At 39.9% G+C, this 16,130-nt stretch overlaps 1 protein-coding gene across 1 annotated transcript in view; it reads left to right on the forward strand.

Moving 5' to 3' along the window:
- Positions 1–16,130, forward strand: part of snap25a (synaptosome associated protein 25a) — a 44,720-nt gene that overhangs the window by 21,894 nt on the left and 6,696 nt on the right. Inside the window, exons 2-5 of the mRNA XM_061703611.1 lie at positions 354–497; positions 2,231–2,272; positions 6,604–6,652; positions 10,236–10,353. Of these exons, the coding sequence (XP_061559595.1) occupies positions 426–497; positions 2,231–2,272; positions 6,604–6,652; positions 10,236–10,353 (281 nt within the window). The 5' untranslated portion in view covers positions 354–425. The remainder of the gene's footprint in view (positions 1–353; positions 498–2,230; positions 2,273–6,603; positions 6,653–10,235; positions 10,354–16,130) is intronic.

Here is a 16,130-nt window from a genome sequence, read left to right on the forward strand (position 1 = left end):
TAAGAGCATTCTCCATGTAAATGCCTATCATGAGCCAATTAGCCACCGTAAGTACGTCTGTGGTGTGAGTGCTCTCTGTGGCTAGTCCTTTAATTTCTGGTTAACCTCAGTCCATCACACTCTGGTCACCAAGCTCTCGATGAGCTCTAACCTTCCATTTACTGCGCGGAGAGCTTAGCCTACCATAACTGCAAGGAAAAGGCAACTGTCATGTTTTCAAACTTTTTACACCAAGTACCACCCAAAAAAATACTTGGCTCTTCAAGTACTACAATAGGCCTAAGGTTTTTGTTTGTTTGTTTTATGCAGTTGGGTTAAATCCCCGATTTCTGATCTAATCGTCTTTCTTCCAGCTCTTCCCGGATTCCCTTTCGGATCTTTTCTTCCCTGTTGGAGACCTTCTCCACCCCCCGCACCCAACAGCCATGGCAGATGACGCGGACATGCGCAATGAGCTGTCAGACATGCAGCAACGTGCTGACCAACTCGCCGATGAGGTGAGACCAAGGACTTACTGTACATTTATCGATGTCCAACGATACCTTGATTTAGCAACATTAAAGATATATATATATTTTTTTGCTAGTAATGTTAATGAAGATGCTCGCACCAACACAACACAAGCAAGGGTCCCACCACTGTCATGAAACTCTAAAGTAGGTCATCCAGAGTTGCCGTGGCAATGACATAGCATATTGTCCTCATCACAAGCCAGTGTACCCAAAAAATGGAATGTAAAATTATTACATAATGTTCCTGTCTCACTGCTCGAATTGCACGACTGGGCGGAATGTCGGTCCCCTTTCAAGTTGCAACTTTTCAATTTTTCCATGTCAAAAACTAAGATTGTTTTCCGATTCATGGGTCAGATATTCATGTATGCGCTCGACCTTGTGAGTGGCTGAATGTGGGTGGTTGTTTCATGAGAACAAGAAAAAGGCCACAGTGAAGGCCTGGAGCAGGCCACCACTCCCCCACTTCCACATATGACTCACACTGACAAACATGGGCAGAATATTGAACATTCTCGAGAATTGGCCGCACACAAAATGGTGGCATCGTGATGACGACCAGTTTCAGCGCAAGTTGCTTGCTTTTGCACCCGCAGAGGCAACGTGTCTATTTCACATTTAGAAAAAAAGAATAGACGACATCATTCATTTATTATTTCTTGATGTTGTCACTGCAATGATCAACAGGGTGAAGAGGGAGCCCAGCGAGATGAAGCTATGTCATTGTAAGACAGAGGAGATGTCACTGAGTGTCCCTGCTGGGAGGTTGCGCTTGCCTCACACTTATTAGGAACTAGAGCATGTCGTGTAAGAATGACATCCAGTTGAAATGGAACCGCACCATCGGCTACACCTCAAAATAAGAGCAAATATAAAAGCCGAAACAGAAATTATGGCTTAGAAATAAGGATAATAATGTTCAATGTTGCCGGACACAGACGGTGAGGTAATCATTTATTTATTGTTGCAGATGTAGTTTACAGTGGATTGCGTCATGCTCAGAGATGAATTTATATTTTGCCACTTTTACGTAGATCATAGTTAACCACAATGTCTATACTGTACCTCTCGGGATAACAAAACTAGAGTTACCAATAAAAATACACAGTAGTTAGATTATACTCGTTACAAGAAAAAAAAAAAAAAATGTATGTTGTTTTTGTTTTGTCAACTGATTTAGGACAACTTTGCATCGCTGAATCTGAAAATGACATTTGTTTCTCTTGTTCAGGTCAGGTTGAAAAAGTTGACCTGATAGAGCAAAACCAATCTGATATTTGGATTCCGCACGTTAAAATTGTCTTAAATCAGCTAAAAAAAAAAAAAAATCTTAGACAATAAATTTGGTGTTGACCAGTCTTATTGTTATCATTTGAACGTTCGGGTCAATCAAAACTGAGTACTGCATTCTAATGGTTCGCATACTACATCTCTTTTGATCACAGTTTATGTGAGTGTTCACTGTCATTGCTTATTTAGGTAACTTGTGAATAATATCTCAAACATGTTACGTAGTTGTCCAAATTATGTTCTTCAGTATTTGTGCGTCAAATTTGTAAGTAAAAGACTATTGCTTAATGATTACATTGATTGAAGTCGTAGGATATTCTTTATTCTTTATTCTAAACTCTTCTGTTTATGATGACATCATGTCTTAATGTGTCTCACATTATAAAACGTGACACTGAACTGTAATTTTTCCCCCCCCCCTCCCACAGTCTCTGGAGAGCACCCGTCGTATGTTGCAGCTGGTGGAAGAGGTAAACCCGAGCTTTCATTTTTTTTAATTTTGTATTTTATTTGTTTACTTTGTGATTCTACAGTTACACACATTTATTATTTTTTTTTGCCTTACCGACGTGTCTACGCTCGAGCTAACATACCGCAGCTCGGGGCAGCAAATCCTGAAATTGTCTTTTAATTGTCAGCTCATTAAGAAAAAAAAATAAAAAATAAGCATATGTGCATTTAGTTATTTGCTCATGCAACATTCATGGCCAGTAAATGACAAATTAGAAGGAAAGGACGGCAGATGGAGATGACTAAAGAGGGAAGAGTGAAGGATAAATGAGAGATGGGCATCATGGGAAGGCGGACGATCGGACAAGTTGCTGGTGCGGATCTCAAGGTCATATTGATCGTCTACTGTATCTACATCTCACCAGCCTATGACATACGAACCCTGTATATCAACATACAGTAACTCATTTTGGATGCTATTAACTATGTAGAATTATTCCAAATATAAACTGCAGGTGTATGCGATATTTTAAACCACCCTGCTATAATGGGATGTCCATTTACAACAAAAATAAACAACAACAAAATCAAAAGGCATTGTCGTACAATTAAACACATTTAAAAGTGCACAGTTAAAACGTAAACCTCTGTGCTGAAAGACGAATAAAGGAAGATGTATTTGGAATATACAGTATAATAATACCGGCTTAAAGGGTTGCTTTCCAGAGCTGGATGTTAACATTTACTAACATTAGGGGGCGTTCATCTATCTAATGTAGCAATTTTAAAATGCGTATATCTCTGCACCTGATCTAAAAATGAGCAAGCTGGGTTAAGCCATTTCTTTGCCTACTTGGGATCATGATTCCTCCGTGCTTGGGAGTTCCCCAAGTGGCACATTTTCACTACTTTGGGATTTATCCAGGCTGTAAACATGCTGAATTACAGAATAAATTATATGCCAGTGTTCCCTTATTGCTGCCTACTCGCCTCTCAAACGTCAATGTGGCTTTCGTCCCAAACTGCTGAGGAGGCAGCTGGGGTGGGGTCCGCGCATGCTAGATTACTTGTGTGCGTATACACCGACACACTGTACACTATAATCGTATTTATGCCTATCGGGCCGAGCCGGGTGCCGTGTACCGGTATGGTGCTGAAGCGTTTCTCAGGAGCAGGCAGAAAGCAGGATTGCGGACAATCGGGTTTCAGTATCCTCCTTTCCAGCACGCACGTTATACCAGTATCAAAACAATGGGTTAGTAATATAGCTCACAAGGAAAACGTCCCATTCCTACGGTTAAGACAAAAAGAGCGCATGCTGTTGGGATTCCGCATTAATAACTGTGTAATTTGTTTCCATAGAAATCCATTGACAGGGGTCTCACGGCATTTCCCCAGACAGTCAGTGTTGTTACCCTCCAAGGGGGCCATTTTTGTGTTTCCTTCTTAAATGACCTCTCCTCCTCATAATCGGTACCAGCGCAATGATGTTGGGGAAGCAAATACTGTCATTTGTTTCTCGAGGATAACATGCTAACCTGATGATGATGATGATGACGACGACGATGATGATGATGAGTCGCTTCTTAACATGGCTTTTTCAAATTTCTGTTTCTTTACTAGCTCATCCTATAGCGAAATACTTCAAATATGGAGGAACTGAGCAGAAATAAATCCTGTAAAAGTGCTGATTACTTTTTAATTGTATGACGCATATAATGTCACATTCAATACAGGGTGTGAGACTCACAGGTAGGAGGTCCTCTATTGTTGTAAGCGGTGGTTATTGTCAAAAATGATCTTTTATCTGACAATGACACAACAAAGGGGTGGGAGATATCATGAAAATAATTTTAATTTCATTTTTTTTTTTTTTTTACATTTTGACAGAAATAGGGCTCTGGCTAAATAGATGAATTCATATCTGATTAGAATGGTGATTCGCAAACTGTGGTACGAGTACCACTAGTGGTACGCAGGCACCCTCTAGTGATACATGAAGGAATCGCTGAATTAAATGTTCAAACTGTGCATAATGTTACAGTGTCTTAAACCATTTTTTCTAATCTAATATAGTATTTTTTTTCCATACAGTTCAGTAGTATTAACTTTTAAGTACAATCTAACTACAAAACTACAGTATTTGTTTCCAAACATTTATTAAAGTACAATTAAACTTGGGTGTGCAATACATTTTAATTGAATCATTGTTAAATATTTTTTTTATTTTGTATTGAAGCACAGCTTTAATACTCAAGCTGTGCATTACGTTAAAATGGCTTAAAACACTATTAAATATAAGTTTTAGGGACGAAAGCTCTGCCGGATTTTGGATGAAACCTTGGACCTACTGCACTACTGTATTTTCATGTTGGTCATTATGGAGGTCCTTGGAGGGCTAACTATAGTTTGAGGTGGTACTTGGTGTAAAAAGTTTGAGAACCACTGGCCGAATTCTAATTACTTATTAGTACAGTTAAATTACCACAAATATTTTAAGCAATTATAATAAATGCTGCAGCGCAGTTTTGAGGTTGTGGGTTCAAATCTCCGGCCTTCCTATGTGGAGTTTGCATGTTCTCCAAATGCTTGCGTGGGTTTTCACCAGGGCGGCATGGTGGCCGACTGGTTAGAGCGTCAGCCTCACAGTTCTGAGGACCCGGGTTCAATCCCCGGCCCCGCCTGTGTGGAGTTTGCATGTTCTCCCCGTGCCCGCGTGGGTTTTCTCCGGGCACTCCGGTTTCCTCCCACATCCCAAAAACATGCATGAATTGGAGACTCTAAATTGCCCGTAGGTGTGACTGTGAGTGCGAATGGTTGTCTGTTTGTATGTGCCCTGCGATTGGCTGGCAACCAGTTCAGGGTGTGCCCCGCCTCCTGCCCGATGGCAGCTGGGATAGGCTCCAGCGCGCCCGCGACCCTAGTGAGGAGAAGCGGCTCAGAAAATGGATGGATGGATGGATGGGTTTTCACCAGGTGCCTCCCACATTCCAAAAACATGCATTAGGTTAATTGAAGACTTTAAGTTGCCCATAGGTGTGAATGTGAGTGTCAATGGTTGTTTTTCTACTGTATATGTGCCCTTTGATTGGCCAGTGATCAGTCGAAGGTGTATCCTGCCTCTCGCCCGAAGTTAGCTGGGATAGGTTCCAAGAAGAAAATGAATGGATAGAATTATAATCATTTTCAATGATAATTCTGATTGAATGCATCAACAGGACCTTTGGATATTCCGTCGAAAAAAAGTGGATCAAAACCATATATGATTATTTTGGAATTAACCACATATTTGTTCTTTACACAAATAATAAACTGATAACACAATATGATGAAATGTAAATACATAAATATTGTTGCATTATACGTATATAAATATACAAAAACATACATGATATGTGTACAGCAAGTGGAAAACATGAACATGTAGACCTTATGACAAATGTGCACAATTTAGACAGCGGCGCTTCTTATGAGAAATGAGAAACCAGTTAAGTGAATGTTCCATAAAAAAAAAAGTCCAAACTGTGAAACTGTTCAAAAGGCAATTTTCTTTTTTGTGTTCAAAACTGTGAGCCCAACCTTTTCAAAATCTCAAACAAACTAATAGATTGCACCACAAGGTGGCGTTTCGTCTTCATATTTGGGAAAATATGTCACGTTTGACTACAGCGGGATGACACATGACCAGAGAGAGCCAATCACAAGCGGCGGCTTTAGAATGAGGAAGTGATATGAAGAAAAAAAAAAAAAGAAAAACTTTTGCAGCCATTTTCAAACGGCACTAAAATTAGAATCATGGAAATTACCAACATTTGAAATTTTTTTTCCCAGAAATGTAAAACATTTTAAATGTAATTACGTCGTCTCGTTCCATGTAATTAGTTACTCCCCAACACTGCCTTTAATAGATATCATTACACCCGACACGTGTTGCTTGACAGTTGCTTGCGTTTGACTCTGGTTACCAAGGTAACCCTTACAAGCTGTCAGTCGCCATCCGCCAGTCATTCCTACTCCGCTCCCCAGTCGCCCTAGTAAATCATGACACAATTGTTCATTTTGAGACTTAATAAGAGTGGTGAGTGGTTTCAGTACTTCGAAAGAGTTTCCTAGAGAGGAATAGCCGTCGAACAAAATTGGCAATTTCCTACCCTGCACTAAAAAAAATAGCAAAGAAAAATGAGAAGCAGTGAGGGGAAATGAAATGTGGGAATGGCTTATGGCAGCAAATTTCTTTCAGTTCCCACTAACTCACCAAGACGATATGGCCTCATTACTGACCTCTACTTCATTTATTTTTTTTCCAACCTTCCTCACGCTACCTTGCTACCTGGCCGCCCTTGGGGAGTAGAGCAAAGATGCCGGCATTAGGACTTTGGTCATGTTGGATGAACAAGGAGGTAAGTGTGCAAGCGGACAGATGGCGGTGTAATGTTAAGCCATTTATGAATAAAAATGGGAAAATTCTGTAACTATAGTCACATACTCCGAACACCTCGAGTGAAATTAATATTCATGTATGTGAATGTATTGTTTAATTGTGCCAAAAAAAACAACAACAACAAAAAAAGACTGTTTCATGTGTCGAGTAGTTGCTTGATTTATGTAAATTGTTTCTAAACTAATCCAATTTCTCCACATTTTACATTATTTTTGCAAGGGGTTTTGTTTTTGCTGCTTTATTTGGCATTTATTTGCTCTTAGGCAGTGGTGTCCAACTCATTTTGGTCACGGGCCACATTGTTGGTACATTTCTCCTCAAATGACAGTGAAACCGTATCAATACAAGAAATGTTTCATCGCCTCATCATATTCATATGATGATATCATATTCATATACATATTCAATAGACAAGTCTATGATTTGAAATCACTAGTTAAGGATAATAGTTTGTTCAACTATTGTTTGTTACTGTTAAAAGGGCTTTGGGTAACAAAACAAAAAATGCTTGCAATCACCAAACATTATTTATTACATGTGATGATTTCAAATTTTGGTTCAGATTTGAGCAAGAATTATGGCAGTTGACACGAATGGTGTGCTTCCGTGGGCCGCATAAAATGATGCGGCAGGCCGGATGTGGCTGCGGGGCCTTGAGTTTGACACCTGTGCTCTAGGGAATTCTAATTTTCAGCTACTTTTAACCTTTGTTTCTGTTAAGCAATTTTCTTTGAATGTTTTCTTTGCTATGTGCCAAGAGCTTTTGTTTATTTCCATTAGCCAACACCGACAGCAGCTGGACATCTTGAAAGTGCCAAAACACGAAAACATGATTAGCTAAGAGCCAACCACCACAGTGACAAAAACCTGTCTTAACATCAGCATATATTATCCCTTTTCATCTCAAATGTATTTAATTGGTGGCAGCATCACTTTAAACGTGATCTCAGTTTGTTTGTTTTCCAATCTAACACAATCACACAATTCTTTATGGTTTTGGTAAAAAAAAAAAAAATAATAATAATAATAATAATAATTTTTGGTTACTCTTGTTTAAAGTAAGAGCAGTTAAAACATTGCAAACAGGTCTGAGATCAGTTTAAAGGCTCTGACATTCCAGAACTGTAAAAGGAACGGTTGAAGAGAAACGATCGATTTAGCTGGTAATGACAAAATATTACACCACTTCTCAGTCAACCCATTCACTGCTTTGTAAAATCCCTGGTTAGATGTGGCTTGTGATTCATATTAAAGCCATGTAAAAGTATCTCTTAAAGGCCCTTGTACGGGCACAGGGTCTGAGCTTCCCTGAAAGGCTCATAAAACATCTAATGTGCCCTGTGAAAGACCAGTAATTGCACCAACAGGGGCAAACATGCTGCCATTGGTCCTCTGACCCTTCGTTTGTATCGGCGTGCACCCACGGGACTCATCTTTACACTGCATGCTCCACTCTATAATGAGCCTAACATGCTCTATACCGTCACTAATCAAAACACTGGATTATTTCACAAGCACTATAGGGAATGGGTGGACGGACGGATGGACTGCATATGTCGGTGTACCAACCGGCGATTTTACAAACCTGAATATAGCTAATTGATGAATATGCTCCATAATTCACGCGCTGTCTTGAATCACTTGTCAGGCTGGAAAGCCTTTGCTATGAACAGTCACCAAACCACCATCCACCACATCGGCATGACCGAGGCCCTGAAATTCATACACCAAAGCCCAGTAACTTCCATAAATACGCATTATGAAAGTGTCCCTTGACAACACCTGACAGCAGCATAGAGATTTGCAGCGAAGGGGTCTCTTCAGTTCTTCATCGTAACAGGAACATTCATTCTTAAACGTATTAGACACTAGCTACATGGCCACGCAATATGGACGAAAGTATCAGGTTATCTGTCTTTACATAGTAAAAATGGAAGAAGAAAAATGAGTAGGTTGCCTATTAGCAGTTTTAAAAGATGCAACTCTAAATGCAAGACTTTCTGCAATGTGGCAACAGCGCTTACTAATTTGGTATCGTTCTGTTTCACGTCGAAATCAAGGTGTCCGTGACTCCTGCCGAACTCGGTGTTGACCACACATATAAGAATTTGAACGTTTAACATTTACGATTGTCGGCCTCGGACCATTTTCCAAGCAGATGGGTGATAATTGATCAGGATAATAATAATATTTTAATAATATTTTAGAGACATCCGATAATCTGGCCTTCGCTGATTTTGATCTGAAGGTGGGGGGGTGCGCAAATTCAGCCCTATTATCGGGATTTGTGTACCCCGCTTTACTCCTCCTTCCAAAGGTGGAAGCGTAGAATTCTCCAAAAATGAAATGGAAACATGAAGGAGGTAAAGATTTTAGATGTTCATGTTTGTGTGTAAAGAGGATGACATTAAAAGTACTAACCGATTTTTATGAAACCTTATGGATGGGGCGGCACACAGGAAAACGAAACCAAAACTTGTGAGGAATCCATATAGAAAATGATAATATTGTGGTAAAAAAATTAATAAAAAAACAAAGGTCACCCCAATGGAAAACATGTCATCTTCTTCTCCATTCAGTGTGTGATTTGCATTACCTGCACCTACAGAACTGGAGAGGAACATTGCCAAAACCATACTGTTACACAGAGTGGGAAAAATCTGGATCTGCACCTTTATCTAGATCTATTGCCAGATTTTTATTTTTTTTTCCATTGGTCTATGCCCCCGACCACTCCGTGACCTTGAACCAAATTTGCCTCGATGGAAGTCTGTGATCTCTGATAGTTTGGTGAGTGGGACTCCAACCAAACTACTCCCCAAAAATCCGATTAGACGATTGAATTTCCTGTGACAGATTTACGTTCTGCTGCCAATTGCTTCATTTGTATTAATGCTATTGTACAGTAATTAAAGAGTGGATCGTCTAACTCTAACCAAGAACGCGCAGCCATCCGCCCCAAAATGCAGTCCACCAATTGAATTTTCCTGACCACCAATAACATTCAGTATAGGTTTAGGTGAGACCTCCCCTATGATACAGATACACACACACATTTACCCAGCTGACTCAGTTGCTGCTCATCATATTTGTGTCAATCAGCCAATGACATTCATTCCACTACTGTCATCCCTTTGTCCTGACCAGAGCAACTCGATCGTGTTGAAGATGGCATGAACCATATCAACCAAGACATGAAGGAAGCCGAGAAAAATTTAAAAGATTTAGGGAAATGCTGTGGGCTTTTCATATGTCCATGTAACAAGTAGGTACTGACAACGTGCCTCAAAGGTTGTCACATATGTGGTGGCGTCCAGTTTTTCCTCTTTTTTATTTTTTATTTTATTTATTTATTTATTTATTTATTTTTTTGTTCTTACTTTCTTTCGTCACAGTGAGTGTCTGAAGTTATTGTCTTCTCTCTTTTGTCCTCTATCTCTCTCTTCTTTTCTATATCTCTCTCTCTCTCGCTCGCCCTTTCTCCCTCTCTCTCTCTCCTCGTGCTACGTTCTGTGGGGGATAAATGACTTGCGTTTAATCAGAACAACTGGAGCGCATCGAGGAGGGAATGGACCAAATCAATAAGGACATGAAGGATGCAGAAAAGAATTTGAACGATCTAGGAAAATTCTGTGGTCTTTGCTCCTGTCCATGTAACAAGTAGGTGCTGCTTGCCTGCCTGCCTGCCTGCCATAACAATAATTTGAATTTTTCCATAAGAAACAATAAAGCCGCTGGCATGATTAGGGCCGTCAGCTAATAGTCTGCTCTGCTCCAGCTGCAAAAAGGCATCAGTGCCTTCCACATTCATAAACACAGCAAGCCACGATGACGTTTCGAAGACCTTCCCAGACACACTCATACAAGGCAGTAACATACAGTCGCAGGCCAATTAATTTGGTACACCTGAACTATCAAATGCAATTTTATAAAAGCGCTGCCATCATTGGGGTTGCAGATGATGCAAATGGAGTGCCGTAGGTTTCTGCCCCACTCTCGGAGCTGTTTCTAATATTTAGCCCGTCGTGTCACATACAGCGAGGTACCCAAAGAATTTAGAACCCTTCTCTGTATGACGAAGTGACGTTCCGCAAGCACAATAATAAAACACAATCATTATTCATTATTATTATAAATTGACAGTGTCAAATCAAAACTGAAGATTATTCTATTTGTAAATGCAGAATTTAGAAATGGATTAACAGTTCGCAATTGTCATTGGATTGTGCAGGTGTACCCAGTGAAGTGAAAATGAGGCTGATTTTTTTTTTTTTTTTTTAAATTGATGGGAAAAGGAGGGAGACTTTTTGCACATATATGCAGATAAGGGCCCTTGCCATCGAGGGAAAATAATACAATATGTACGTATATAATTGTGATCCATTTATCTGATCAGCCTTTCAGAAGCAATACCTGATTTCAAAGGACAAGAACCCATATTTGGTCACCAAGTTATAAAGAATTCCACATGCCTCAATATAAGGCGGTAGAAACGTGATTTTAACCAGCCAGCAAAAGGAAGGCCATGATGGCTGGATATTTATCTGAGCTCAAATTTCAACAGGGGGCCCAATAAAAAGGGTTATGTTACCTTTCATTACATTGCTGAATCATAAGCAGTTATTTTCAAATTGTGGACATTGTTTTTATTACCAGGATGAGTGGTTAACAACCACTCATTCATCGGGGTCATGGGGAAGCTGAAGCATGTAGACAGAATACCCGCTGGAATGATCAACAGTCAATTGCGGGGTTAATTTATGACATTACATATAGGAAGACTTGTTTGGAAAGCACTGTGTGCAATTCCAGTAGTACAATAGGAAACAAATAAACAAATTGGCTCCTTCGCCATAGGACTGGATTTAGATATACAATACACCATCCCTGAATCCGTCACTTGGAGGCCTCTATGAGAACCGTGGAAGGCTCTAAGGCTGCCTTTTACATTGATGAAGCAGACAGTTTAAGAAGATACAAGGGGCTGTCAAAAAGCAATGAGACCAATTTAATTCAACCTGCTCATAATTGCGTTTATTTTCTGAAATTTCCACAGTTTGTAGTTTATTTGTTTGAAGGTTTATTTTTTCAAAAGTTTTGTTTAAGCCTGTCCTCTTCCTGTCAGCCATTTTGGAGAGATGAGGTCATCGTTGGACTCGTGTCAGGAGCAGAAAGCTGTGATTGAATTTCTTGCTTTTGGAAGCGGAAACCACCACTAAATATTTTGAAAAGGTTGCATATGCGTAATGTGTATGAGGGCATGCTGCAATAGGCTACAATACAGTCAAAAAGTGGGTGTCCAGGATTAAAGGCGAAGGACAAGAGAGCCTGCCTTGAGTGACCTCCGTGACAAGCAAAGGAGCAGCAGACCATTTTCAACGGTTAATCCTGGGAATAATGTAAGGGTCGAGGCACTGATCAGAGAAGATCGTAGAGTCACCATTGATGGCATCACCAATGGGTGTCATCATTGCTGACATACCCCTAGCCCCATTAACATTTTGTCAATCTTTTGAAAATATTTTACTGGTGGTTTCAGTCACAGCTCTCTGCTTCTGACGGGCATCCAACAATGAATTCATTTCCAAAATGGCTGACTGGAAGAGAAAAGGTTGAAGTAAAACATGTCAATCAAAATCAATTATTAGTAGCTTACATTCAAATTGGGCCCATCACTTTTTGACTGCCCATCGTAGAATACCAACCTGCAAGACTCCAGTCCTCCACATAAGCCATTCAGCCAAGGTCTATCATCAAGTGCCTTTATTTAAATATCCTTGTGCTAAGTACCCTTTTCTCTCAACTTCTACTTGGGAATCATCTACATGCAAGTCTAGCCATTCCTAACAGTTGTACTCATTCCTTTCAGGAAAATATTTCTTTTCAGCACTGATGCAGAGTGATAAAAGCAGGAGACTACTATATAGTTGAACCATAACGGCAGGGCTAAACCATTTTGGTACTCAGATCTTTTGAATGCGTTGAACTCAGAGATGTTGGTGCCAAAATGTCCAGGATAGCGTTTGACTGTTTCAAGCTTCTCATCTGCATGATCTTTACCACCGCCACACCACTCAAACATTCACGAGATGCTCACCTTTTGCAGGCAACAAAACCTTTTTTTTTGTTTTTTGTTTCCCTTTAACACCCCCCCGTCCCACCCACTATGACTACTACAATGACTTGGAATGACTTGCGAGCATGACCCTTGGAATGCTCATGCATGCATGGCAATGCAACTCATAGTAGCATTGCTGCACGTGATGATGCTAAGACCACGATGCCGACAATGATGTTGATGTATATGATGATGATAGTGATGTACATGTACGTACATTTACGGTGTTATATAGAGTATAAAAAGTGATGGAGAGCCTGGAGAGGTAATTGGTTTGTAATGAGACAGAGCCACGATATAAACAAAAATATTAACTAATAATTAAGGCCCGACCGATTAATTAGCCCTTTTCAGATTGGCAAAAAAAAATCATCCATACACATAAGAGAAAGATAATGACATTCAAACAAAAATTGGAAGATAAAAAAGTGTCAATTTTGGCAAAGAAATAAATAAGTAAAAATCGGCTGATTTTTGCAGATTTTTCTCTCTGTTATAAAATGAAAAACAACTACTAAGGACAAAGTATTGTAAAACAGTCAAATGTTCTGTCTGTAATTCATAGCTGTATTGTTGTAAGCATTAAGGAACCCCAAAAAGTTTTTTTTTAAAAATAAATCGGCCCATTCATCGGGTATCGGAATTTTATTCTGCCAAATATCAGAATCGGCATCAACCTAAAAAAATCCATATCGGTCGCGCCCTAATAATAATTAATAACTTTGCAGCTATAACGCCTTCCATTCTTCTGGAAAGATTTTACATGATTTTGGAGATTGTCTGTGGGAAATTATTGTTCATTTAACCAGAATAACATTGATGAGGTTGGAGATTTTGGTAAAGAGGGCCTAGCTCCATTGTAGTTTTCTGTTTAGTTTTTTCTGTTTAACGTTTTTGCTGAGGTCGAAGTCGAGGTTGAAAAGTTAATTTATGCCAAACTCATCCAAGCAAGCCTTTATGGAGCTTGCTTTGTGCACTGGGGCACAGTCATGCTGGAACAAAAAAAAAAAAAAAGGTTCTTCCCAAACTGTTCCCACAATTGAAGTTCAAGTAAGCCTATACATTGAAATTCCGATAGAAACTAAAGGGTCTCGTACAACTCCTAGTTGATTAATTCATTAAGAGGCAACTCTCAGTATTCCTGTCCCTAAAATATAGAAGTGCTTATCTAGGTCAAATAATCTTACAAGGGAGAGGGGGGGGGGGTAAAAAGATAACGAGACTGTTGATGCACCTTAAAGCACTGGTATGAATTTTGCTCCTGTCACATTTTTCCTGCACTAGATGTTCAACGCTATTGTTTCACACCATCTCCGACAGGTTACCTGCACAGATGTAGGTCAGCCGTCTCGAAGAGTGATAGTAGGATGATTGACTGTTACTGGGAAACGGAATTCAAAGATGGGGGCTGCTTTCCATTACTTCAAAACACAGCAGGCTCACCTTATTTCCTAATTCCTAATGAATCAGCTTTTATATTACAACCCCAATTCCAATGAAGTAGGGACGTTGTGTTAAACATAAATAAAAACAGAATACAATCATTTGCCAATCATGTTCAATTTATATTAATTAATACACTACAAAGACAAGATATTTAATGTTCAAACTGATAAACCTGATTGTTTTTAGCAAATAATTATTAACTTAGACTTTTATGGCTGCAACACGTTCCAAAAAAAGCTGGGACAGGTGGCAAAAAAGACTGAGAAAGTTGAGGAATGCTCATCAAACACCTGTTTGGAACATCCCACAGGTGAACAGGCTAATTGGTAACAGGTGGGTGCCATGATTGGGTAGAAAAGAGGTTTCCCTGAATTGCTCAGTCATTCACAAGCAAAGATGGGGCGAGGTTCACCTTTTTGTGAAAAAGTGCGTGAGAAAGTAGTCGAACAGTTTAAGGACAATGTTCCTCAACGTACAATTGCAAGGAATTTAGGGATTTCATCATCTACGGTCCATAATATCATCAAAAGGTTCAGAGAATCTGGAGAAATCACTGCATGCAAGCGGCAAGGCCGAAAACCAACATCGAATGTCCGTGACCTTCGATCTCTCAGGCGGTACTGGTTCAAAGAACTACATCAATGTGTAAAGGATATCACCACATGGGGTCAGGAACACTTCAGAAAACCAATGTCAGTAAATACAGTTCGGCGCTACAGCCGTAAGTGTGACTTGAAACTCTACTATGCAAAGCAAAAGCCATTTATCAACAACACCCAGAAGCGCCGCCGGCTTCTCTGGGCCCGAGCTCATCTAACATGGACTGATGCAAAATGGAAAAGTGTTCTGTGGTCCGACAAGTCCACATTTCAAATTGGTTTTGGAAATTGTGGACGTCGGTGTCCTCTGGGCCAAAGAGGAAAAGAACCATCCGGACTGTTATGGGCGCAAAGTTCAAAAGCCAGCATCTAGGATGCTATGGGGCTGTGTTAGTGCCAATGCCATGGGTAACTTACACATCTGTGACGGCACCATTAATGCTGAAAGGTACATACAGGTTTTGGAGAAACATATGCTGCCATCCAAGCAATGTCTTTTTCATGGACGCTCCTGCTTACTTCAGCAAGACAATGGCAAACCACATTCTGCACGTGTTACAACAGCGTGGCTTTGTAGTAAAAGAGTGCTGCTACTCGACTGGCCTGCGTGCAGTCCAGATCTGTCTCCCATTGAAAATGTGTGGCGCATCGTGAAGCGTAAAATACGACAACGGAGACCCCGGACTGTTGAACAGCTGAAGCTGTACATCAAGCAAGAATGGGAAAGAATTCCAACTACAAAGCTTCAACAATTAGTGTCCTCAGTTCCCAAACGTTTATTGAATGTTGTTAAAAGGTGATGTAACACCGTGGCCCATGACCCTGTCCCAGCTTTTTTGGAATGTGTTGCAGCCATAAAATTCTAAGTTAATAATTATTTGCTAAAAACAATAAAGTTTACCAGTTTGAACATTAAATATCTTGTCTTTGTAGTGTATTCAATTAAATATAGGTCGAACATGATTTGCAAATCATTGTATTCTGTTTCTATTTATGGTTAACACAACGTCCCAACTTCACTGGAATTGGGGTTGTACAATTGACTGTCCTTTTAGTTTTATAATACCCTCAGATTCTGACTGTCTACATGCCATCGGTGATAGATTTTGACCAATTGCTGCGAAGCTTATTAGCGCCGTTTGTTGAATCCATTCGACAGCGGAGAAGAGGAAAGTGTATTTTGGAATAAAATGAGAAGATGAAGAAAAGTAGACAGATGGGAAACAATGAGTACAAAAACAAAGTGCGTGTCAGCAGGGACTGGCAGCTAAGTG

This window comes from Phycodurus eques, chromosome 18, assembly GCF_024500275.1.
Source record: "Phycodurus eques isolate BA_2022a chromosome 18, UOR_Pequ_1.1, whole genome shotgun sequence".
NCBI classification, from domain to species: Eukaryota; Metazoa; Chordata; class Actinopteri; order Syngnathiformes; family Syngnathidae; genus Phycodurus; species Phycodurus eques.